The 25919-nt window shown below is 46.1% G+C and overlaps 1 protein-coding gene across 7 annotated transcripts in view; it reads left to right on the top strand.

Moving 5' to 3' along the window:
* Positions 1–25919, top strand: part of LOC137532296 (NACHT, LRR and PYD domains-containing protein 3-like) — a 784203-nt gene that overhangs the window by 305655 nt on the left and 452629 nt on the right. For all 7 annotated transcript variants that reach the window (XR_011023906.1, XM_068252693.1, XM_068252702.1 and 4 more), the window contains exon 7: positions 11163–11327. Coding sequence is in view for 6 of the 7 variants with exons in the window: in XM_068252693.1 (XP_068108794.1) it covers positions 11163–11327 (165 nt within the window). In the remaining variant the exon portion in view is untranslated. The remainder of the gene's footprint in view (positions 1–11162; positions 11328–25919) is intronic.

Below are 25919 nucleotides of genomic sequence, written 5' to 3'. Positions count from 1 at the left end.
TACTGTAATGCAATAAGGCTGGCTTTTCACAACATATGAATGCTGTAGAGGTGGCCAAAAGGTGTGATGCTGTCCATCCATTGTAGCAGTGTATGTAACGGAGTGGCATGACACAGTGCTGTGCATAAAAGCAGACCGACGCAGGTGGGAGAATCATTTCTTCTTCGCATTTCTAAGAACACACATCAGGATGGCCTGCGCATCACTGCCACGCAGGAAGAACCTCCCGTGCAACAGGCTTTGGCCTGGCTTCAGGAAATGGACGAAGCAGACTCTGATGGAGGAGAGATTTCATTTGTCCAGCAGGCCACTGATACCTCCTCAGAAGAATCAGAAAAGGAGACAGAAGAAGAAGAACCCAACATGCCTCCACGGAAGATGCTGGTACTGGGAAGCCCAGTCTGAGCCAGACAGCAAAAGACGGCACTGTGTGGGTAGAGGAGGAGTGTCCAGTGCAGTAGCAAATCACTTGTGCTTCACTGCGCAAGCTGGACCCACAAAGTCTGCTAAGGTTTGTCATAGACATAGTACATATAATGTTTATATAAACCCATTTAGAGTGAGGTTCTTGTAAATTTACCAGTCTCTATTTGTTTATCTTCCAACAGCGTAAAATTACAAGCGTGCTCCAAAGCTTCCTTTGCCTGTTAGACATGGGAATGCTGCAGACCATCATGGAGTGTATGGTCCATCAAGCCCGCAGAACAGAGCCGGACTGGAATTTGGCAATTCATGAACTGATGGCATTCATTTCAATTCTGTTTGTAAGAGCAATCATGTGTCCTGTTGGTGCCATTGTGGATTGCTGGTCAGAAAACTTTCTGGTGCCAGTAATCAAAGAGACAATGCCCCGAAATAGATTCATTTCAATTATGCAACACCTTCGATTTGATGACAAGGACACGCGGGAAGAACGGGTGAAAACAGACAAATTTGCTGCAATCTCCGACATCTGGACACGCTTCAAGAAGAACTGTGCTGAGAGTTTCACTCCAGGAGAACACATGACCATAGATGAACAACTGTTCCCTACCAAGGTTCGTTGTCCATTCACACAGTATATCGCAACCAAGCCAGACAAATTTGGGATCAAGTTCTGGATGGCCACGGATTTGGAGACCAAATATCTCTGCAATGCATCTCCTTACTTGGGAAAGGACCCCAGTCGTCAGAAGGGAGAGAGGCTGGCAGAGAACGTGGTCATGAATCTGATGGAGCCATTTTTGGATGATGGGAGAAATGTCACGACGGACAATTTCTTTACTTCACTGTCACTGTCGCACAGACTGCTGCATCGCAAAACAACGCTATTGGGCACGGTGAATAAAGTCCGGCGTGAACTTCCTCAGCTTGCAAAAGACACGGCACAGCGAGAGGTATTCTCCACTTCAGTGCTTAGAAGTGGCAGTGTCTCCTTGACAATTTATGCACCTAAAAAAAAACAAGACTGTGTGTGTTCTAAGTTCCATGCACCAAGACGTGACGATCGGTGACGGCAGAAAGAGGAAACCCAACACGATAACAGACTATAACCACATGAAGGTATGTGAATGTGTGTATAATTTTATACCAGTGCTCAGTGGCGTCGCTATCGCTATTTTGGGGGGCCCGTGCCCCCGACATTTTCTGGGGTGACCCCAATCTATTTCCAGGGTTGCCCCGGCCCTGCTGCCCCCCCCCCCCCCCCTGGCTGCCGCAGCTGTCCCCGCTGCCAGACAGCCAGCAGCGTCAGACCTCGATCAGCGGGCGACCAGTTAGAGCGGGCGCTAGCACCTAGCAGACACCTCTGATATGCGGAAGTGACATCACTTCCACAGATTTGCGCCCGGCGCCCGCTCTAACTGGTCAAGTCGCCCACTGATCGAGGTCTGACGCTGCTGGCTGCGAGGTGAGGGGTCACTGTCACTCACTATCTAACGGGGGTCCCTGCTGTCACTCACTACCTAACAGGGGTCCCTGCTGTCACTCACTACCTAACTGGGGGACCCTGCTGTCACTCACTACCTAACTGGGGTCCCTGCTGTCACTCACTACCTAACTGGGGGTCCCTTCTGTCACTCACTACCTAACTGGGGGTCCCTGCTAATGTCCCACCATTGCTAAGTTCATGTAAATGTATCTCCACCCGTGACCACACCCACATTTTGATCCATGGCCACACCTATTTTTAACGTTATCCTCATATTTTTCGGCGCGCTAGCTGCAGTGTGCGGATCTCTGCTGCCTACAGTATGTACAGTATAAGCTGTTCTCTAGTGCCTGCACTGTGTGCTGATCTACCTTCAGTGTGTACAGTGTAAGGTATTACTCTGTGCCTTTATTGATTGTAAACCAGCTGTATTGTATGCTGGTCCCTGCTACATTCAGTATGTACAGTATTAGCTGTAAAGCCTGGTACACACATACAATTTTGATTAGCCAATTTTAGCTCTGTTCATCAAATTCATTGTCTGTTGGCCCACTTACTGCATGGGGGTGGTAAAATTGGTCAGTGATTGACCAATCAAAATTGTATGTGCGTATACATCTTTGATCTATGCCTATACTGATTGTAAATTATCTAAATAAAGGACAGGGGGCTCCATCCAATATTTTGATGGGCAGGCCCGTTATCTGTAGCTTACACCACTGCTGGCCACGCCCACTCATTACATGACCACACCCAATTTTTGTTGGGACTGCACAGGTGCCCCCGATCTCCAAGGACCCAAGGAACGCCCCTGCCAGTGCTACAATGTTTTCTGATGTGTACTATACAGGCCTATAGAAAAAAAGCACATATACTCATGTCTCTCTCTCTCTCTCTGCTTTTACAGTGTGGTGTAGACGTGTTGGACCAAATGGCACGGATGTATTCCGTAAGAGCAGCAACACGCAGGTGGCCAGTAGCGGTTTTTTACAATATGCTGGACCTGGCGGTGGTGAATGCCTACATTTTGTACAAGGCATGTACAGGGTGGACAGGCAAAAGAAGATTGTTTCTGAGTCTTCTAGCTAAGGAACTCCGTTGCCGATTCATGCAGCACAAGGAAATATTGGCACAAAGGCGGGCTGCTGAAGCTGTTGCAGCTGCTGTGCCAGGGACTGTACAGACAACACAGTGCCAGGTGCAAGAGAGCTGCAGCAGGAATCGCAGCAGGTTTACCTGTGCAACATATCAGAAATTAACCTGTGCCAAATGCAGGGACGATGGACACTGGGTCGGCAAACGCTGTAAACTCTGTAAAGTTTGAGACACTGAAATATAAAACAGAATTTTTGCGTTTTGCGTGATCATGAATTTTCACGTGAAACGATAACATTTTCGAGCGCAAACGAGAATTTTCGCGCTAAACCAATATCTATAAACGTTATCGATACACACCAAGCCGCTCACTCTGCTCCTCCAATGAACTTCGCCTGACCGTCCCCCGCATCACCCAGTCCCATGCACGCCTCCAGGACTTCTCAAGAGCCGCTCCAACACTATGGCACTCCCTACCTCCACCCATTATGCTGGATACACACGGTGAGTTTCCGCATCGAATGCGCCACTCGATTCCCATTGATTCGAATATTTCCGAGCATTTCCGAGCGCATTTCGATGATTTTTAGGTCGATTGCCATGTAAAGTATGGCAAATCGACCTAACGATCCATCGAAATGCGAATTGGACATGTCGGAAATAAACGAATCGACGGGAATCGAGCGGCGCATCGAGTGCAGGAACGCACCGTGTGTATCCATAGCTATGCACTTGAGTGAACCTAACTTGCTTAATCTCCATTCTCCCATCCAGTGACTGACTATGCATTACCTTGTACTCATACTGTGCTCACACAAAGAACAGAATTCTCTGGTTGTGGGGGATGGGAGGTGGGCAAATGAACTAAATCACCTTGGATCTGAGTTACTCTAAAGGTCCGTACACACGCCGGACTTTAGGCAACGATGGGTCCGTCGTTGCCTCCCGCTGGGTGGGCGTGCCAGCGACAGTCCGGCATGTGTACGCTCTGTTGTCAGACTGATAAGGCTGTTTCTGAGCGATCCGCCCGGCGGGAGGCACGCCCACCCAGCGCACGCCCACCCAGCGGGAGGCAACGACGGACCCGTCGTTGCCTAAAGTCCGGCGTGTGTACGGACCTTAAGTAAACAAATGTAAATGTGCGTGTTTTCAGAACAAAAGAAAGAGAACAATGGAGTTGATAGCATGTTAAAAAACTCAGCAGGGGTGCTAGGAGGTGTGAGGTCAAGGGAATTTACGCAGATCTGCGCAGCCCTGGTAAATCTAGTGTTAAAATGCATTTCCAGTAAAGTGGCTCTAACAAAATGTACCACCCAAAGAAAGCCTAATTAGTGGCTGGAAAAACAAGATATAGATCAATACATTGTTTTAAGTAATGATAAAGTTATTAGCGAATGAATGGGAGGTGAAAATTGCTACGATGCATAAGGTGAAAAATCCCCGCGGGCTGAAATGGTTAAGTCCCCACATCATTAATTAGTGTTTCCTTTTAAAAAAACATGATGATACATGCCTCATTTACCCTAAAAAGAAGTTTTAAAAGCAATTTAAAGGCCACTACCATTTAGATAATATGGAGGCCCTTATCTTGTGGTGTATTGCTGTACAATGAACAATCGTCTATAGTGGCCCATATATATTCAGGTTTCTATTTTATTGTTTAATGTGTTGATAACATGGGTTGAAAAGATAGGATGGTAATGCTTGTACACATTTTTGAAGATGTAAATCAATGTAGTGAGAAAGATGGCAAGTAATAGAGTTTATTTCAGATATAATTGGTCAGCCTGGTGGATTTTGTGCATCTTTATGGATTTTAGGTACATTATAAAAGAAGGGAATTTGAGGAGTATGTACTGTAAGAAATCTGAATTCATCTTTGTTGAGTATGTGGTCTTTATATGCCTGGTCAATTAGTGATTTGTATTGGCATAAGAAGGTTTCAGTGGGATCATGTGTTAGTGTTCTATAGTAGTTTTTGTTGTTGAGAATTTGTCTCACTTCTGTATAAGTTGTTCTGTTTTGTATTATGATGCCCCCCCCCCCCCTTATCTGCTTCGCGGAACACTATTTTATCATTACTTCTAAGTTTTTTTAGGGTCATCTTCTCAGATTTTGTGAGATTACTCCTTATTACTGGATTTTCTTTGAGAGAGTTGAAATCTCGAGTCACCATAGTCCCAAAAGTTTCCACAAAGCTTCCTCTGAAGTTGGTAGGGTTGAATGTGGATTTTCCTTTTAAACATGTACTAATGGGAAGGGTAGCAATGTTCTTCGCTGTTGTAGTTGGATCATTTGTATCATATTATTCAGTGATTATTGCAAGTGGTATATTTGTATTGCCTGTATTTTTGTTCTTCAATTTTTGGGTTAACAAATAACACTGTAATGAGAGTTTTCTGATGTATGTTTGAAGGTCCACTAATACTTTGTATATGTTTATTGTGTTACTTGGACATAAAGACAGTACTCTACCTAGAACTCTATTTTCATCAGTGCTGAGGGTATAGGTAGAGAGGATATATATTTTTGTTGGTTTGTCCTTTAGCTTAATGCTCTTTTATTTTGAGTTCACGGGCTCAGATGTATTTTCCCCCTCTTTTTGACCAGCTCTCTCTGGGCAGCTATACCATAGTTCTTCCTTCCAAATTTCCACGGCCAGTGACACCGCACAAGTGTGCCCCACCAGCCAGGACACCACTCTCGCCGTTCCACAGGTGAGGCTGAATATACCTGGCTACAAGAGGCACTGGGCGCATAGTCACCTGTGCCACATTACTATCCATTCCCTCCTCTTCACCTCTCTGCTTTATTACTCCACACATTCCACCATCACCTATCCCCAAACTGGGAGGATTACAAGTACCAGCCAGCTTGGAGACCACACCTGGAAGTACCAAGGCGGAGTTATCCTGTGACCAAAAGGAGACAGCAGGCGAAGGCAACACTGTATCCAGAGCCTATGTCTCTGGCCTAAAAAGGGACAAAAGAGCTAACACTGACCAACCCATACGGGCGAGTCAGAAACTTATAGAGGTGAGAATATTCCACGGAGAGGCTTGTCGTCTATATTGTTTTAATATTGAGTGTGCTCTTCCCCTTTTGTCTTGTCCCTACTCCATCCCTGTCTACACAGATATTCTGCTAACCAACCAAACAAACAAACACAGAACATTTATATCGCGCTTTTCTCCTGGCGGACTCAAAGCGCCAGAACTGCAGCCACTAGGACGCGCTCTATAGGCAGTAGCAGTGTTAGGGAGACTTGCCTAAGGTCTCCTACTGAATAGGTGCTGGCTTACTGAACAGACAGAGCCGAGATTCGAACCCAGTGAGTGGTCATCATAGAGCCACACCACGCCACCATCATACAACTGTTGTTTCTACAAATCCACACCACCTATCCAGATCGCTCCTCCTGTGCACATATGAATAATTGTATACCACACAGTATATAGGATCATCCACCTTAAAACAACTTTGGATAACGTTTGATAACGTGTGATATTTTTGATAAGGTGTGATATTTGTCTTATCACGGTTTAGTGAATCAAGCCCATAGTGTGGGAAATTTTAAAAAGAAATAACGTGGGGTCCCCCATCCCAAGCCTCTTTAACCCCATGTCCCCCATGCAGGCTGGGATAGCCAAAATACGGAGCCCCGGCCAAGCGGGGCTCTGCACCCTGAGCTATACCAGCCCGCATGGTTCATGGTATGGGGGGCTCCAGGGGAGAGGGGCAGCCAAGCCTTCCCCTCCCCCCGGAACCCTTGTTATATCCATGGACAAAGGGGCTCTTCCCCACCTTCGGTGCCCCAGGAGGAGGTGGGGTTCGCTGACTCTTTAGGGGGGGGGTTTAGAAGGGTCCCCCAGATGCCTACCCCCCTCTCAGGAGAAATGAGTATTGGGGTACAAAGTACCCCTTACCCATTTCCACAAAGGGTTAAATGAAATAAAAACTCTACGACAAAAAATGTCCTTTATTAATCTTAATTAACCAGAAATACTTACCTGTACCTTTAAAAAAATGTTCCCATGCCAATATCCTCTTGCGATCTTGTGATCTTCTTTAAAGTGGAACTTTAGCCTTAAAGAGAACCCGAGGTGGGGTTCTTCCATCACAATCCCCATACAGAGGCTGGGTCTGCCTATAGAGCCCAGCCTCTGTTGCTAGTTAGTTCCCTCCAAAGCCCCCCCTGCACGCTGTCAGACCCCATAAAATACAGCCACGCTACGCGGCTGTGTTTACCTCACTAACGTCAGTCTCGGCAGCTCCCCCGCCTCCTGAATCGCTCCGGTCCCCGCCCGCGTCCCTGCCCTACAATCAGCGGCGAGGGAAGGGACGTGGGCGGGGACCAGAGCGATTCAGGAGGCGGGGGAGCGGCGAGACTGACAGTAGTGAGCTAAACACAGCCGGCTGCGACACGCTGCGTGTCGCCAGTGCGGCTGTGTTTTATGGGGTCTGACAGCGCGCAGGGGGGGCTTTGACGGAAACTAACTAGCAACAGAGGCTGGGCTCTATAGACAGACCCAGCCTCTGTATGGGGATTGTGATGGAAGAACCCCGCCTCGGGTTCTCTTTAACAAACAGTCATTAAAGAGAGTCTGAAGCCATAATTAAAATGGCTTTTTTGCTTATATATAGCAGGGGCATGTGTGCCCCTGCTAAAACGCCGCTATCCCGCGGCTAAACGAGGGTCCTTTCCCCTCCAAATCCCCCCCGTGCTGCCCGGGGAGCGCTTCCGTGTGAAGCGGGGCTATGAGCTGCAGCCCTGCCTCACACGCATCTATCAGCGGCGGATCTCCGCCTCTCCCCCGCCCCTCTCAGTCTTCCTTCACTGAGAGGGGCGGGGGAGAGGCGGAGATCAGCCGCTGATAGACGCGTGTGAGGCAGGGCTGCAGCTCATAGCCTTGCCTCGCACGGAAGCGCACAGGGGTAGCAAAATCTACGACCAAGTTGGTCGTGATTTGGAGGGGAAAGGACCCTCGTTCAGATGCGGGATAGCGGCGTTTTAGCAGGGGCGCACATGCCCCTACTATATATAAGCAAAAAAGCCATTTTTATTATGGCTTCAGACTCTGTTTAAGTGACATTAGTTATGTTAATTAAAATAAATAGGTAATATAATCTCTTACCCACCCTGTTTTAAAAGAACAGGTAAATGTTTGTGATTACATGGGGGCAGCCATCTTTTTGGTTGAAAGGAGGCAACAGGGAGCATGAGACATAGTTCCAACTGTCCTGTGTGCTGATCACCTCTCCCAGCTGCACGCGCTACGATTCAAATCTCAAATTCAAAGTTAATAAAAAAAATTGTGCCAAAACAGTAGAAGGAGAACAACAGAAATCTCATCATGCTTTGCACAGCATTAGGGGAAAAATGCCCAGGCAGTTTTCTTCTGTGCAGCTTAAAATGAGGCTTAGGTCAGATAAACAAAGCTCTAATGCTGTGAAATTGGTAAAGAAACACCAAGCCTTTTCAATGCTGCTGAGTAGATTTTAAGTCTGGAGGTTTAAGTTGATTGACGATCTCCGCCAGCCGCCGCCACAAACCGATCCTGCCGCACTGCTCTCGGCTATACTAAGTATAGCTGAGAGCGCGTCCTATGCGGATGCTTTGCCACCAGCTCTCGTTGTATTTTCCGCCCCCCACACCTGTCACCCCCACCTATGCTAGCACCCAGTACATGGGTGCACTGGGTGATAGGTGTGGGCAGATGGAGAGGACAGCGGGAGCTGGCGGCAAAGCATCCGCATGACGCGCCCTCAGCTATACTTATTATAGCCGAGAGCAAAAGCATCTTTACATTTCCCTCCAAGGCTCTCCATTGGTTTTTTAACTACATTGTACAGTCCTGCGATCTACTGTAGTGGGGACAACCGTGTCGGCTGTCCCCTAGAGAGGCTCCGGCTCTGAAGCCTATGAGAGAGGATCACCCTGATTGGCTGTCGGGGGTAGGGAGGGAAATAGGAAAAAGAAATAAAAAATAGACACATTTATTTAAAAAAATACAAATACCGTATATACTCAACTACAAGTCGAGAAATTTAGGTCTGATCTACTTTTGTGAAGTAGGGGGGTCGACTTATACTCGCGTCAGACCTACATTTCTGACTTGCAGCCGAGTATCAAGAGTCCCCTCTACTCTGCATCTACTGTATTCTGCCCTCCTAGTGCTGCCAGCCAGTTAGATCGTATCCCCCTGCTGTAATAAAATGTTTAGTTGCCATAATGTCGCTCACCCCTCCATGCAGGAGAATAGGCTAACCCCCGCTCATTACATATGCCTTCAGGCAGCTGATCCCCGCTCAGCACGTGATCCTCCATAGCTGCGGGGGTAGGAGCTGCTCACTGTGCCTCACTCTTACAGGATAGCTGAGATGATTTATGCAGCTCCCTCCCCTGCAATCACTCTATAAACAGCGCTGGCACTTCAGGGAGAGCAGCTATTAGCCAGGCTGTGCTTATGACAGTGATGCAGGGGCGGAGCTTAAATCGCGGGGGGCGGAGCTTAAATTGCCGGTTTATTGTTAAAAAAAAGCTGCTTGCATCAGGGACAGCTGGTAAGGACAATGATTGGAGATAGGAGCCGCTCTAAATCTCTCCGTTCCAGCCACCGATCATTGTCCTCACCAGCTGTCCCTGATGCAAGCAGCTTTTTTTAACAAGACACCGGCGATTTAAGCTCTGCCCCCCGCGATTTAAGCTCCGCCCCCACACCACTGTCATAAGCACAGCCTGGCTAATAGCTGCTCTCCCTGAAGTGCCAGCGCTGTTTATAGAGTGATTGCAGGGGAGAGAGCTGTATTAATCATCTCAGCTAGACAGGCATAGCTCCCAAGTGTCCCTCTTTCGGAGGGACAGTCCCTCTTTTGGGAGCCCTGTCCCTCTTTCCTCCTCATTTGTCCCTCTTTCAGGACTTTGTTCCTCTTTCTATGTAAATATATATATTTCTCAACTAAAAAATGTGTTTGACTCTAAACTTTATTCCCAACATTTAAATTGATATAATAATAATTTTAAAATGTTAATATGAAGGAAAATGAACCAGGACAGAAAGGACCAGTGTGGTTTGTTTTATAAAACAACATATTTTTCTTATGAAATCTGTATGGTATGCGTGACTAGGGGTGTGACAGGGCGTGATCAGGGGTGTGGCTAAAGTGTCCCTCTTTCTCATCTCAAAAAGTTGGGAGGTATGGACAGGTACAAGTGAGGCAGTGAGCTGGGTCGACTTATACTTGAGTCATCAAAAAAATCCAGCTTGAGAGGGTCAAATACTTGGGTCGACTTATACACGGGATCGACTTGTATTCGGGTATATACGGTAAAAGAAATAAACAAAAATTACACAGGGGACCAGAAGGCTCTGTTGGTGGGCAGAAAAGGGGGTGGGGATTCTCTTGCCTGCTAAGTGATATGGCTCTGCAGCAAGCTATTACGCTATGTTTCCACTGTAGCGTGACATTTTCGCCTGCAAAAAATCATATAAGATTTTTCTGATTGGCGTAAATTTGCATTAGTTAAATAAAATAATCTGCCTAGTAACAGCTTAGTCATGACTGCTGACAACTTCCTGTAACCATTGATCTAATGTGAATTTTCGAACGAATAACTCAAAAATTCGCATTGCCCATATGAAGCATTGTACGCGAACCGAACGTGATGTCCGAAAATATGATGCAATATTTTTCACACGTACGAACGCTAACGAAAATTTGCATGGAGTGGAATCGGCTGCATTGACCTACATTAGTTTTAAAATCTATGCACATTTTCTGAGCAAAAAAACTGACACAAAACGCACAAGTGGAAACATAGCCTTAAAGCTGCAGAGCACTAAATTGTAAAAAATAGCCTGGTCACTAAGGGGTGTAAGCCTGTGGTCCTGAACTAGTTTTAAAATGCCTCAAATGAAAGCTTTGTGGTGTATCGGCAGCAGTGGGGGCTGCATTTTAGTGCTGAGGACCGAGAGCTCTCCTCTCAAGCGTCCGGCATAGGGCACAGCAGACAAGGCCCTCTTTAAGGATTGATTAAAATTATTAATTCATGTTAAATTAATTAAACAATTTTTAATTTTATATACGGAGCATAAATCATACAAATTGTATGGAGTTTTTTTTAGATTTATGGTAACATTCTTCTCTTTTTCTACAGTCTGCGGGAAAATAATCTGCGCTCCAGTTGCTGCCCCCACCTGGCATCCTGGATAAGGAATAACCAGACTCTGAGGAAGCTAGGCCTGCATAGTAACAGGCTGGGGGGTGATGACCTCGGTGTCCTGATGGCGGCTCTGCCAACAAGCCAGATAGAGGAATTAGAGTGAGTATAACAGCTCTGATTGCAGCAGAGATCAGCAGATTTATTTCCCTTTATTTCATCATTTTCCATTCTCACATTCCTCAATAGTGACACCCATTGCAGTGACTGGGGAGGGATTATGGGGGATTGTGGCTGGTTTGGGGGTACATCCATACTGCAGCCCCCAGTACACCTGCCTCTGTGTATATGTGACACCCATTGCAGTGCCTGGGGAGGGATTATGGGGGGATTGTGGCTGGTTTGGGGGTACATCCATACTGCAGCCCCCAGTACACCTGGCTCTGTGTATATGTGACATCCATTGCAGTGACTGGGGAGGGATTATGGGGGATTGTGGCTGGTTTAGGGTACATCTATACTGCAGCCCCCAGTACACCTGGCTCTGTGTATATGTGGCATCCATTGCAGTGACTGGGGAAGGAGTATGGGGGGATTGTGGCGGGTTTGGGGGTACATCCATACTGCAGCCCCCAGTACACCTGGCTCTGTGTATATGTGACACCCATTGCAGTGACTGGGGAGGGATTATGGGGGATTGTGGCTGGTTTGGGGGTACATCCATACTGCAGCCCCCAGTACACCTGGCTCTGTGTATATGTGACACCCATTGCAGTGACTGGGGAGGGATTATGGGGGGATTGTGGCTGGTTTGGGGGTACATCCATATTGCAGCCCCCAGTATACCTGGCTCTGTGTATATGTGACATCCATTGCAGTGACTGGGGAGGGATTATGGGGGGATTGTGGCTGGTTTGGGGTACATCCATACTGCAGCCCCAGTACACCTGACTCTGTGTATATGTGACTAATAAGGCCATTTCCAGGCTGTAGACAAGTGAATAAAAGGACATGTCTGCAGGTTCCGTGTTGTCTATAAGATCAGTTCAGACGTGTCCATAGTCACCATATCCATTGTCTACCACAATATTTTTGCACCCCCATACACTATATATGCCAACACTCACAGCGACAGTCTACAGAGATGGCCAACATCTGTTCTCACTAGTGGTTTCTATGGAAATCGGACATGACCAAAAATATCAACACCCCCCCCCCCCCCCCCTTCCCAATCAGGTTTCCCTTGCTGTGCATTGTCAGTGAGTCATTGTTATGTCCAGTGTGAGCCCGGCCTCATCCCTATATATATATATATATATATAAAGAGGAGTGACGTCACACCCGGAAGAAACGCCCTAAGCGGCGTGAAACGCGTCGGTGGGCGGAGCTACGCCACGTCTGGCCAGGCCTGGAAAAGTCACGTACTGCATAGGACGCCAGTGATGCGGAAGACACCGAGCGAGGAGGAAAGGTGTTAGCGGAGACCCGATGGAGGATTAGGCTGGGACGCCAGCCGCGAAAGGGTCCGCACACCGCCGCTCGGCGTGAACCCCTCATATAGCAACTGCTGTCTACAGCTGCCTGAGATGACCTAAACCAAAAGGAGTGGTGAGATATAGGTCTAGTACCTTTTCAGTGCAATACCGGACTGCTATGGCTGCCTGCTTATTTATGACAGATAAGAGAACTGCTTGCTATTTTTTGCCCTAAAGCTAATGTGCATTAACACTTGCTTAATATAGCTAACTGAACTGGACTATCATTATGCTACTAGGAACAAGCAGCCCAACTATGCTAATGGCCTTTGACTGTTAATTATTGATCAGAGGATTTCCATATGCCATATTGCGCAAATGAACTGCCTAGGTGGTACCACCTCAGACTAAACTTGCTAACAAATTGTATGTCTGTGGCGTATGCATGTATGAATGGCTTTTGACTTATGAAGCTGGCCAGCAAAGTGGAACATATAGCTCCGCTGCGTTTCTATTGATTTTATCTGTTTTCCTTCCCTTCCTATCCCTGATCCCAGATTTTTAAACATTTTGTTAACTCATAAATAAAGAAATTGCTAATTTTGTCAAAATTACACGTGAGACCATATATTTATTTATTCCATATAAGACTGGTTGTGTATTGAAGTGCAGCGCTGTCAATTTTGCATATCGCACATAGTGGACTGTTAGCCCACAAGAAAGGGATGCTACAGCGTGCACTGCTATGCAGATCCAAGAGGTTTAGTCACCTCAAATATTAAGTAATATATTTTTTGGATAGATTGTCAATTTTTCTGCAATTAAGAGTTTACATTTAATTTTGGTTGAAATATTTGCTTCTCATTGGTGTTGTGTCCTGTGCCCCAAATCACCCCTCCTCCTCACCTCCCCAAAACAACCCCCCACCTTCCCTATTCTGCTTTTATTTCAATCTCCCATTCTTCCCTTTCATTATCCTACATATCTTTAGGACCATGGCTTATTGTATTAGTGAGGATTTTGATGAAGAAATCAGAGCCTAATTTAATGAAAACAATCTAACAGATAGATCAGGTTTTCAAGAACTCAGAGGTCATTTCCAGATACATAAAAATTTACTGGTGAAACAGCTCAAAAGAAAGTGGAATTTGTCATTACTCGATTCCTACTCCAAAGCCAGGGTCATACCGGAGGGTATCCTAGAACGCATCATCCCAGCAGAAAATCTGCATACAGAAAGATTCATAGAAAAATGGAAAGTTAGTGCCTTGAAAAGGGGCTTGGAAATTTTAGAACTCTTTGCTGAAGAGGAAAAACAACAATTGAAGGAAATTACCCAGGAAGTTCAGGAAAGTGTAACGGTACTGAACTTGTTTCAGGGTAATGAGCATTTTTCTTCCTTCAATGAACAATTAAAAAATCAAATTCAAAAAATTCAAAGTGAAATCAAAAAAGATAAACAGGCAAAATTTGCCAAAGATTTAGCGAATTGGGATGTTGATGAGGCATTGGATCCCTCCGTGAGACTTTTTAAGAAAAGGAATAGGAATTAGAGAGGTAAAGATAGAAGATCCTCAGGAGAGGGCTCAGGTGGAGAAACTGACACTTCTATAGTATCAGGAGCCAGCTCGAGGAAAAATTTTACTTTTTTAGGCGAAGATCACCCAGAGAGGAGATGGAGGGGAAGAGGACGTGGAGCAACCCGCAGAGGAAGGGGGGGCAGATACAGGCGAGGAAGGGGGAGATGGGAGGGAGCGAGTTACGAGGAGGAGGAAGAAAGTTATCAAGAGAGGCAAAACAGACAGGAAGAGAGGGGCATGAAAACACGGAGCAAAGACAGTCAAGGAGCAAAATAACTGATACAAATATGGTTATAAATCTGTCTGATTTTCAGCTAAATGACAGCCATTTGTCAGTTTTGAACAAGGGGCTGTCATTTTCTCCCCAAATAGGGGGCGATCCTTTTGAAATTTTTAAGGATCTAACCTTGTTCCTACGTAAAGTGGCATTCAGACTATGGCATCAGAAAGGGGAGGATACATTGGAGAGGATTGATGGTGGAGATGATACCAATTCCCAATTAGATACTAACGATCAAATGGTTCTGACAGATCTGATTGAGCTCTGTGAAAGTAGAGAGAATAGTGATGAAGATGAAGATGATCACTCAGATGATTATGTAGAAGAACCTCTGAGCTTTTCCTCTGAACCCTCCTCAGATCTGCCTCTCTCAACTAAATTACGTAAAAAATCAATAAAAATGCCCCCTTTGTCTAAAAATAAGTATATATCAGTATTTTTGGAAACTATTAAACAAGACCTTGATAGATATGACTGGACTAAAAATGTGCAAAAATCCAATTTGACGAAAAATGAAAGACGAGCCTTAATGGAATTGCAACAGGCAAAAGATCTGGTAATAAAACTAGGAGATAAAGGTGGCAACATAGTCCTCCTTAAAGAGGGGGACTATGTTGCAGAGATAAAAAGACAGCTAAAAGACGAGACGACCTATTGCAAATTGGAAGGAAATCCCTTTACTTATGTTGTCCAGAGGGTCAATGATCTGGTAGATGATGCATGGCATAATCAGGTAATTACAGAGACTGAAAGGAAATATATGAAGGTAGAGTCCTTTAATATTCCTACGTTCTACATCATCCCCAAAATCCATAAAAATCCTACTAAACCACCTGGACGGCCCATTGTGGCTGGAATAGGAGGACCGACAGAAAGGCTGGGCAAATATATAGATAAACGTCTGAAGCCATTGGTAAAAAAACTTCCCTCTTTTGTTTTAGACACCAAAAGTCTCCTGGGAGAGCTGGACAAATTTATCTGTCCCCCTGGGTCCCTCCTTGTCGGAATCGACGTGGAATCTTTATACACGTCGATCCCCCACGGGGAGGGACTCAGGGCAGTCAGATTCTATCTCGAGGCATTCCATTCAGAAGCTGTCACGACCAATCAGTTCGTGATTGATGCAATGGAGCTAATACTTAATTACAATTGCTTCTCATTTGATGGTAGATTCTACAGGCAGACCAGGGGCACGTCTATGGGGCCGGCGTGTGCTCCAGCATATGCCTGTCTCCATTTGGGCCTATGGGAACATCAAGAGGTCTACAGGGATGAGGGTTATCGAGCACACGCTGCCCTCTGGCTTCGCTATATAGATGACGTGCTCCTGGTCTGGACAGGTACTAGAGAGGAATTGGATAGATTCCTTGAAAGGCTCAACATAAATGATAAAAACATTAAATTGACCTACACTGCCAGTGACCAGTCGCTGACATTCCTGGACTTAAGGGTGACAATACAAAATGACAGGCTAACGACATCTACTTATAGAAAACCAACTGCGGGAAACCGCCTGCTGCATGCCTCTAGCCACCATCCTCCCTCTCTAATTAGAGGCATACCATATGGACAATTTGTACGCTTGGGTCGCAACTGCTCAACGGATGAGCTGTTTAGAAATGAAGCACGCGAGATGTACCAAAGATTTCGCGAAAGGGGTTACCCCCATCGCACACTCAGAAGGGCTCTCAAAAGAGCCTGGAATCTGAATAGATGTTCCCTGATTCAGGCTCCATCAGTGCAAAAAGACAAAGATGAAAGTGATCAATTCATTAGGATGGTGTCTAGGTATGGGTCGCATTGGGAAGACTTTAGAGAAATGTTAGTTAAAAATTGGGGGATTTTGACTTCATCCCCAGAAATAGCGCAAATTATAGGTCCTAGACCATTACTAACTGCTCGACGGGCACAAAACCTAAAGGACAAATTAGTCCATAGTGAATATGTGAGAGACAATACCACCTGGTTAAATAAGACGATTCCCAATGGGACCTATAGATGTGGTAGGTGCAAACTGTGTCCATTCATCAGCAGACACGATAATAAAACATTCACTAATAGCTCTGAGACTAAAACTTTTGAAATAAGATCTCATATAAATTGCCAAACCAAAAGGGTAATCTATATGATTGAGTGTCCCTGTAAACTCAAATATGTAGGAAAAACTAAAAGAAAGGGTTCTAGAGCACTTACGTCACATAGAGGAGGGCGATGAGGAAAAGAGCCAATTAGCAGCACATTATGCTGAGGTACATGGAGGAAGTCTAGAAGGTACAGTCATTAAGGGGCTATATAAACTTAATGTGTCGGCCCGAAGAGGTGACTATGATGACTTGCTCTATTGTAAGGAGGCCATGTGGATATATAAGTTGGGGACTCTGTATCCGCATGGCCTCAATAGAGAGCTGGACCTAAAGGCATTTTTGCGCTTGGAGGCATATAGGTAGATGTCTCTGTTTTTGCTATGGTGGGGTCTGCATGGTATGTCTGTGTCGTGTTGATTGACATATGGTGTCTTGCAAAGTTCCCCCCCCTTCATCTGTCCTTTTTCGAACTTCAAATGTATTTGGTTTAAATCCAAAAAGAAGAAATGCTACTGCCCTGTTGTAGGGATGAAAAATCTATAAGTGGCTATGTTTGAGCTTTTCTGTTGCCTTATTGCCATCTAATGGCAGCTTTGAGAATTGTCTCGCTCCCTTGTAGAAGTCAAGTGTTCTAAATAGAATAGACTCCTGGTCCTATCAGAATGGAGAGGGGAGGAGACGACACTGAGTATAAGAGAAGCGCAAAGAGGAGTGACGTCACACCCGGAAGAAACGCCCTAAGCGGCGTGAAACGCGTCGGTGGGCGGAGCTACGCCACGTCTGGCCAGGCCTGGAAAAGTCACGTACTGCATAGGACGCCAGTGATGCGGAAGACACCGAGCGAGGAGGAAAGGTGTTAGCGGAGACCCGATGGAGGATTAGGCTGGGACGCCAGCCGTGAAAGGGTCCGCACACCGCCGCTCGGCGTGAACCCCTCATATAGCAACTGCTGTCTACAGCTGCCTGAGATGACCTAAACCAAAAGAAGTGATGAGATATAGGTCTAGTACCTTTTCAGTGCAATACCGGACTGCTATGGCTGCCTGCTTATTTATGACAGATAAGAGAACTGCTTGCTATTTTTTGCCCTAAAGCTAATGTGCATTAACACTTGCTTAATATAGCTAACTGAACTGGACTATCATTATGCTACTAGGAACAAGCAGCCCAACTATGCTAATGGCCTTTGGCTGCATATAGGTAGCCAGGTACAGGTGGGGCTCTCAGTATTGGTAGTGAGTTATAAGTGTTGCATATAGGTAGCCAGGTACAGGTGGGACCCTCAGTATAAGTAGTGAGCTATAAGTGTTGCATATAGGTAGCCAGGTACAGGTGGGACCCTCAGTATAAGTAGTGAGCTATAGGTGCTGCAGCATAGGTAGCCAGGTACATGTGGTGCCCTCAGTGTAGGTAGTGAGCTGTAGGTGCTGCATATAGGTAGCCAGGTACAGGTGGGACCCTCAGTGTAGGTAGTGAGCTGTAGGTGCTGCATATAGGTAGCCAGGTACAGGTGGGGCTCTCAGTATCCTTCCTACTAATATAATAAATGGGAAAGTTTGGATATTTGGATGTTTGGATGTTTGTTACTCAATCAAGCAAAAATGGCTGAACGGATGTGAATGAAATTTGGCACACACATAGTACATTACCTGGAATAAAGTATAGGATACTTTTTATTCCCATAACCAAAAAGAGACAAATACAAATTTCACTGGAAAATGTAAACTGCAGCCATTCTTACACTGTTAATGGCAGGGTTCTCAAACTTTGCACAGTTGGTCACTGGGTGACTGGGATTAATATTCAGAAAGGTGGGTGGAGTCTATAAAAGCCAATCAAAATTAACCTATTGATTTTCAAGGAGAATATTTACATTGCTGCCATTCTTGCACTGTTAATAGCAGAAGCCTCAAACCTGGTACAGTTGATCATTGGGTGACTAGGGTTCAATTTCAGAAAGGGGGTGGAGCCACAAACAGCCAATTAGATTTGTTTCATTCCAATGCAAATTATTGATGCCAAACACCGCAAAGCTCACAAACTTGGTAATTGAGTAATTGATTAATTGTGCGTTAGGGTTAGAAAAGTGGGCACAGCCAACACCAGCCAAATACATAAGCGGGCAACGCCGGGTCATAAGTGGGCGGAGACAAATACAAATTTTACTGGGAAAATGTAAACAGCAGCCATTCTTACACTGTTAATGGTGGGGTTCTCAAACTTTGCACAGTTGGTCACTGGGTGACTGGGGTTAATATACAGAAAAGTGGGTGGAGTCTATAAAAGGCAATCAAAAATTACCTATTGATTTTTCAGGGGAATATTTCATTGCTGCCATTCTTGCACTGTTAATGGCACAAGCCTCAAACCTGGTACAGTTGATCACTGCGTGACTGGGGTTTACATTTATAAAACGGGGTGGAGCCACACACAGCCAATATGATTTGTTTCATTTTAATGCAGGTTATTGATGCCAAAGACCACAAAGCTCACAAACTTGGTCATTGAGTAATTGAGTAATTGTGTGTTAGGGTTAGGAAAAGTGGGCGCAGCCAGCACCTGCAAAATACATAATCGGGCAATGCCGAGTCATCAGTAGGCGGAGACAAATGCAAATTTCACTGAGAAAATGTTAACTGCAGCAATTCTTACACTTTTAATGGTAGGGTTCTCAAACTTTGCACAATTGGTCACTGGGATTTATATTCAGAGAAGTGGGTGGAGCCTACAAAAGCCAATCAAAATTCACCTATTGATTTTCAAGGGGAATATGTAATTGCTACCATTCTTGCACTGCTAATGGCACACGCCTTAACTCTGGTACAGTTAGTCATTGGGTGACTGGGGTTCAAATTCAGACAAAGGGGTGGAGCCACAAACAGCCAATCAGATTTGTTTAATATCAATGCAAATTATTGATGCCAAAGACCGCAAAGCTCACAAACTTGGTTATTGAGTAATTGTGTGTTAGGGTTAGAAATAGTAGGCGGAGCCAACACCAGCCAAATACATACCTGAACAATGTTAGGAAATAAGTGGATGGAGAAAAATACAAATTTCATTGCGCAAATGTAAACTGCAGCCATTCTTACACTGTTAATGGTAGGGTTCTCAAACTTTGCACAGTTGGTCACTGGGTGACTGGGATTAATATTCTGAAAAGTGGGTGGAGCCTATGAAAGCCAATCAAAATCCACCTATTGATTTTTAAAGGGAATATTTAATTGCTGCCATTCTTGCACTGTTAATAACCTGTACCTGGTACAGTTGCCCATTGGGTGATTGGGGTTCAAATTCAGAAAAGGGGTGGATCCAATCAGATTAATTTTATTTCATTGCAAATTATTGATGCCAAAGACCGCAAAGCTCACATACTTGGTCATTAAGTAATTGTGTGTTAGGGTTAGGAAGAGTGGGCAGAGCCAACACCAGCCAAATACATACCTGGGCAACGCCGGGCGTCCAGCTAGTAGGTAATAAGCTGTAAGTGCTGCATATAGGTAGCCAGGTACAGGTGGGGCTCTCAGTATAGGTAGTGATCTATAGGTGATGCATATAGGTAGCCAGGTACAGGAGGGGCTCTCACTATAGGTAGTGAGCTATATGTGATGCATATAGGTAGCCTGGTACAGGTGGGGCTCTCAGTATAGGTAGTGATCTATAGGTGATGCATATAGGTAGCCAGGTACAGGAGGGGCTCTCACTATAGGTAGTGAGCTATATGTGATGCATATAGGTAGCCTGGTACAGGTGGGGCTCTCAGTATAAGTAGTGAGCTGTAGGTGCTGCATATAGGTAGCCAGGTACAGGTGGGGCTCTCAGTGTAGGTAGTGAGCTATATGTGATGCATATAGGTAGCCTGGTACAGGTGGGGCTCTCAGTGTAGGTTGTGAGCCATAAGTGCTGCATATAGGTAGCCAGGTACAGGAGGGGCTCTCACTATAGGTAGTGAGCTATATGTGATGCATATAGGTAGCCTGGTACAGGTGGGGCTCTCACTATAGGTAATGAGCTATAAGTGCTGCATATAGGTAGCCAGGTACAGGTGGGGCCCTCAGTATAAGTAGTGAGCTGTAGGTGCTGCATATAGGTAGCCAGGTACAGGTGGGGCTCCCGGTATAGGTAGTTAGCTATAAGTGCTGCATATAGGTAGCCAGGTACAGGTGGGGCTCTCAGTATAAGTAGTGAGCTATAAGTGCTGCATATAGGTAGCCTGGTACAGGTGGGGCTCTCACTATAGGTAGTGAGCTATATGTGATGCATATAGGTAGCCTGGTACAGGTGGGGCTCTCAGTGTAGGTAGTGAGCTATATGTGATGCATATAGGTAGCCTGGTACAGGTGGGGCTCCCGGTATAGGTAGTTAGCTATATGTGATGCATATAGGTAGCCAGGTACAGGAGGGGCTCTCAGTGTAGTTAGTGAGCTATAAGTGCTGCATATAGGTAGCCAGGTACAGGTGGGGCTCTCAGTAGAGGTAGTGAGCTATATGTGATGCATATAGGTAGCCTGGTACAGGTGGGGCTCTCAGTGTAGTTAGTGAGCTATAAGTGCTGCATATAGGTAGCCAGGTACAGGTGGGGCTCTCAGTATAGTTAGTGAGCTATAGGTGCTGCTGCATATAGTAGTCAGAAGTGGTGCCCAGCACCCAGGCAGAGTGACTTACTTGAATCTTCGTTCCAATGCAGACTCCTCAGTGCGCTCTCCTGCTCTTCCCATACTCTCCTCCTGTCGCCATCTCGCTGCATCCTATGCCATTGTTACTTCCGGTGACACCTCTGATGTCATTAAAGGCGCCACAGTGTAACCATGGAGATAGGATGCCAGCAGCGGCGACAGGAGGAGAGCGCGGTGAGAGGAGTCCATGCAGGAGCGAGGTTGTGTAAGTAATTTTCTCTGGGGACCCCCGGGACCACACAGAGCAGGTCGGCGGCCACCAGCAGCAGAGTGAGGCCCCCCACCACAGTGAGGCTTAAAGCGGGGGCTTGCTTCACTTGTATGCTGGCGGCGCCCCTGCAGACCTTACACATAAACATGCACATAGTTTACACAACACACACCACTATGTACAACTATTAGCAGGGTGTGTGAAAAAAGCATATGAAAATCCGTCTAAGCTCCCTTAGGGATATAAAGTGTTTCCTTTAACAGAAATGCTGTTTTCAGCACTATTTCACAGCATCATAGGGCTGTGGAATCGGAGTCGTGGAGTCGGAGCAATTTTTGGGTACCTGGAGTTAGAGTCGGGAAAAAGTGTATTTAAACTGCAATTAAAATAGAAAATATGATAAAATGTTCTATTTCTCAGATAATAGTCATCATAAATTATATATCCAGTAATACCTGTGCTTAGCCCACAAAAATGAAAACAAAAAACAATCAAAAATAGTTACTTGTGCTGCTTCAAAAAAGCAGTCCGCGTATTTTTAAAGTCAAATATACACATCTGATTGTGACAGTACAGTATATATGATGTGTACACAGGAATCTCTTATATATGTTACGGCCAGAACCCGAAGTCTGGCCACTTCGGGTTCTGGCCGGTCAAAACTAGAAGTGGCCGGCTGATCCGGCCAGTGTGCAAAATGAGGGTTCATATCGGACTTTGGCCGGCCAGAACGCATTATGACTAGATGTGGCCGGCCAAGTTCCGAAGTCCCCACTCGCAGCTTCTCTTCCATGCCGAAAGTGAGCAAACAGCTGCCACCACCGCCCAGATATTCCCATTCCAAAGCACCGTCTTCGTCACAGGACCCAGGGCTGCCCTTAATGCTGCCGGCTGCATCTCTGCCACCTTCTTCTTCCGTCTCATCTGCATTCCGTCTTCAGCACTTCACCGCTCCCCACTGGCTCATTCTCACAGAGACCGTGCAAAGCTATCGGCGGCTGGAGCTGCAGTGCCGATAATTCGTATCACTAGCCGCCTGGCAGCGGCAGCGCCCCTCCCGCCACCACCCGGTGCCTTGAATTATCGCGCACCTCTTTAGTCTGTATCCTCCCTGATGTCTCTGTTTCTGCGCACCGACAGCACAATTTCTTCCAAAACTTTCACGGATGTCACACGTGATGCCCGCACATCATTGCCTGGTGGAGCTGCTGACTGTGAAAGGCAGATTGCGATTCCTCCAATGTGTGTGTGAGGGGGATCTATAACAGGTAGCAATGGCTGTAATTATTTCTCAATCATCATTATATAATCCGATCCATGTGGCTGTGCCTCTAAATCCAGGTGCATGTCACCCTGAAATGCACCCTGTATGTATTTAGAGAGTTTATCCTGTCTAATTCACCCTAATCTGTGACTAAGCACAAATTGTAATTTGATCTCTCAGGCATGGCAGCAGATCAGTAAATTGTAAACACGGGATTGTTAATAGAGATGTAGCGAACTGTTCGCCGGCGAACGGTTCCAGGCGAACTTTGGGGGTTCGCGTTCGCCTGCACTAGGCGAACTTTTGCGGAAGTTCGATTCGCCCCATAATGCTCTATTGAGCAAAACTTTGACCCTCTACAACACAGTTGTAACCCTGTGTGCGTGTCATTGCAACGGACACACACACCAAGGGTTAAATATGCATTAACTTTTTGTGGGGAGTGCTGCTATAAGGGGAATCTCTCAGGTGCCGCCAGGGGGAGCCCATGAGCAGGAAAGAGGAGAGAGAGGCTGGGCATGTGCAGGGTGGAAGTAACAGGTTTTGGCAGTTGAAGGCTAGTGAGGGGGAGGAGTCAAGTAGCCGTGGAGACTGAGCTGATGAGGCAGCAAGAAATAAGCTTGATTTGTGAGGAGATAGAGGGGAGACACAAGAAGAGACCAGCTATTGGTGAGACAGTCTGAGCAAGGCAGAGCCACAGACAAGTGAGCACTACTGAAAACTAAAATAAGGAAGAGAGAGAGCTGCAGACATTACATGAGAGGAGAGCGACCACTCACAACTACAGGCCAGTAAAGAGCAGCGATACTGGAGAGATAAGCCAGAAGAGAGAGAGAGCTGCAGACATTACAGGAGAGGAGAGAGGCCACTCACAGCTACAGGCCAGTAAAGAGCAGCAATACTGGAGAGATAAGCCAGAAGAGAAACAGTAAGCAATAAGAATGAAAGACAAGGATATTAAAATGTACCTGTAACAGAGAGAGATAACAGAAACCAGCAGAGACATTACAGTGACACAGAGACAGCAGGACAGCAATGCATACAAGAGTGAGACAGAGAAACAAGTGACAGGATTACAGAAAAGGAGTGAAGACTGCAGTGCAGTGTCTGGAGAGATTGTGTGATAACAGCTGGCAGACAATACAGAGGAGACAGCAGTGCTTCTTATATGTTAAGTGTTCATTCACAATCATCAATTTCACATATTCTGTCCCATCCTGGATGTTGCTAGGTAACCGCCAGACATTTCTCTACGTTTCCTTCTGTCCTGTGCAAGAATTCAGGTCCACTTTAAAAAGACAGTGGTGAAGAAGTGGCAGACAGCGGAGCGCTGTGTGAGGAAAATTCTGGCAAGTTAATGCAAATAAACTGTATCACATATATGTTTCCTGAGCTAGCCCTGATCCTAGCAGGCGGATGTATACAGAGGCCTACCTATACTCATCTGCTAAGAAGAAGTTTATGAATGTGTTTTGTCACTAAACTTTTTTATCCATATGATTTAATACAAATATTTCTTAAAAAGAACTTAATTGGTGTCTGGAGGATTTCTTTGCAGTTCAAGCATTATAGAGGTGTTACACAGTCAGCAAGCACATTATTACCAAACACACTGCTGGAGGCCCGACCCCCCCTCCAAGCAAGGTCCTTATACCATTTGAATCACTTGTCTGCCTACACTAATTAGTTAAGGGACAGCTGCTACACACTCTGCTAGGGAGATTTTAATTAGCCTCTTGTGGCTCGCTCCCTCCTCCCTTCACCCCTTCTACCATTCTACCTATTCCCTCCTACCGGAGGGAGGAGGGTCTCATCTGCCAGGGAATTCCAGTATTTCAAAAACCAGCTTATATACCGTGACAGGGATTTGAACCCAGCTCTCAGTGTATGGTAGGTAACTAACATATCCATTATACCACCAACACTACTAGCTGAAAGTAGCTGAAAGTAGCTGAAAGTAGCCTAGCATGTACCATTTATGCTCAATGCAAGAGAAAAATTAGACAAGACAAATAACATTTATATCACACTTTTCTCCTGGCAGACTCAAAGCACCAGAGCTGCAGCCACTAGGGCATGCTCTATAGGCAGTAGCAGTGATAGGAAGACTTGCCTAAGGTCTCCTACTGAATAGGTGCTGGCTTACTGAACAGACTGAGACAATATTCAAACCCTGGTCTCCTGTGTCAGAGGCAGAGCCCTTAACCATTACACCATGCAGCCACTGCTTACAGATATGTAGCCAGACATGGCCTTGTCTTTTGTGTTCAACAGTTGTCAAGAGAAAGATTAGACAAGATAGCAGTGTTAGGAAGACTTGCCTAAGGTCTCCTACTGAATAGGTGCTGGCTTACTGAACAGACAGAGATGAGATTTGAACTCTGGTCTCCTGTGTCAGAGGCAGAGCCCTTAACCATTACACCATCCAGCCACTGCTTACGGATATGTAGCCAGACATGGCCTTGTCTTTTGTGTTCAACAGTTGTCAGTTGTCAAGAGAGGGTTTGAATCTCGTCTCTGTCTGTTCAGTAAGCCAGCACCTATTCAGTAGGAGACCTTAGGCAAGTCTTCCTAACACTGCTACTGCCTATAGAGCGCGCCCTAGTGGCTGCAGCTCTGGTGCTTTGATTCTGCCAGGAGAAAAGTGAGCTATAAATGTTATTTGTCTTGTCTAATTTTTCTCTTGCATTGAGCATAAATGGTACATGCTAGGCTACTTTCAGCTACTTTTAGCTACTTTCAGCTAGTAGTGTTGGTGGTATAATGGATACTAGCCGACCCGCAGCGTAGCATACGCCGCATTAGGGGGTAGAGGGCAGGAAGGGGGTATTGGGCACAGCGGCGGGGAAGGAGGTGGACCCCCCCTCAACTGGGTCCTCCATGTGTGCTCCAGCTTAAGCTCAGCAGGAACCCCCCCTCACCTGGGTCCCCCATGTGTGCTCCCCCTCCAGCTTAAGCTCAGTAGGACCCCCCCTCACCTGGGTCCCCCATGTGCACTCCCCCTCCAGCGTAAGCTCAGCAGGACCCCCCTCCCTCACCTGGGTCCCCTATGTGTGATCCCCCTCCAGCTTAAGCTCAGCAGGACCCCCCCCCCCTCACCTGGTTCCCCCATGTGCGCTCCCTCTCCAGCTTAAGCTCAGCAGGACCCCCCCTCACCTGGGTCCCCCATGTGTGCTCCCCCTCC

The sequence above is a fragment of the Hyperolius riggenbachi genome, chromosome 1 (genome assembly GCF_040937935.1).
Source record: "Hyperolius riggenbachi isolate aHypRig1 chromosome 1, aHypRig1.pri, whole genome shotgun sequence".
Taxonomy (NCBI): Eukaryota; Metazoa; Chordata; class Amphibia; order Anura; family Hyperoliidae; genus Hyperolius; species Hyperolius riggenbachi.
This window is presented reverse-complemented; position numbering and strand designations above follow the sequence as displayed.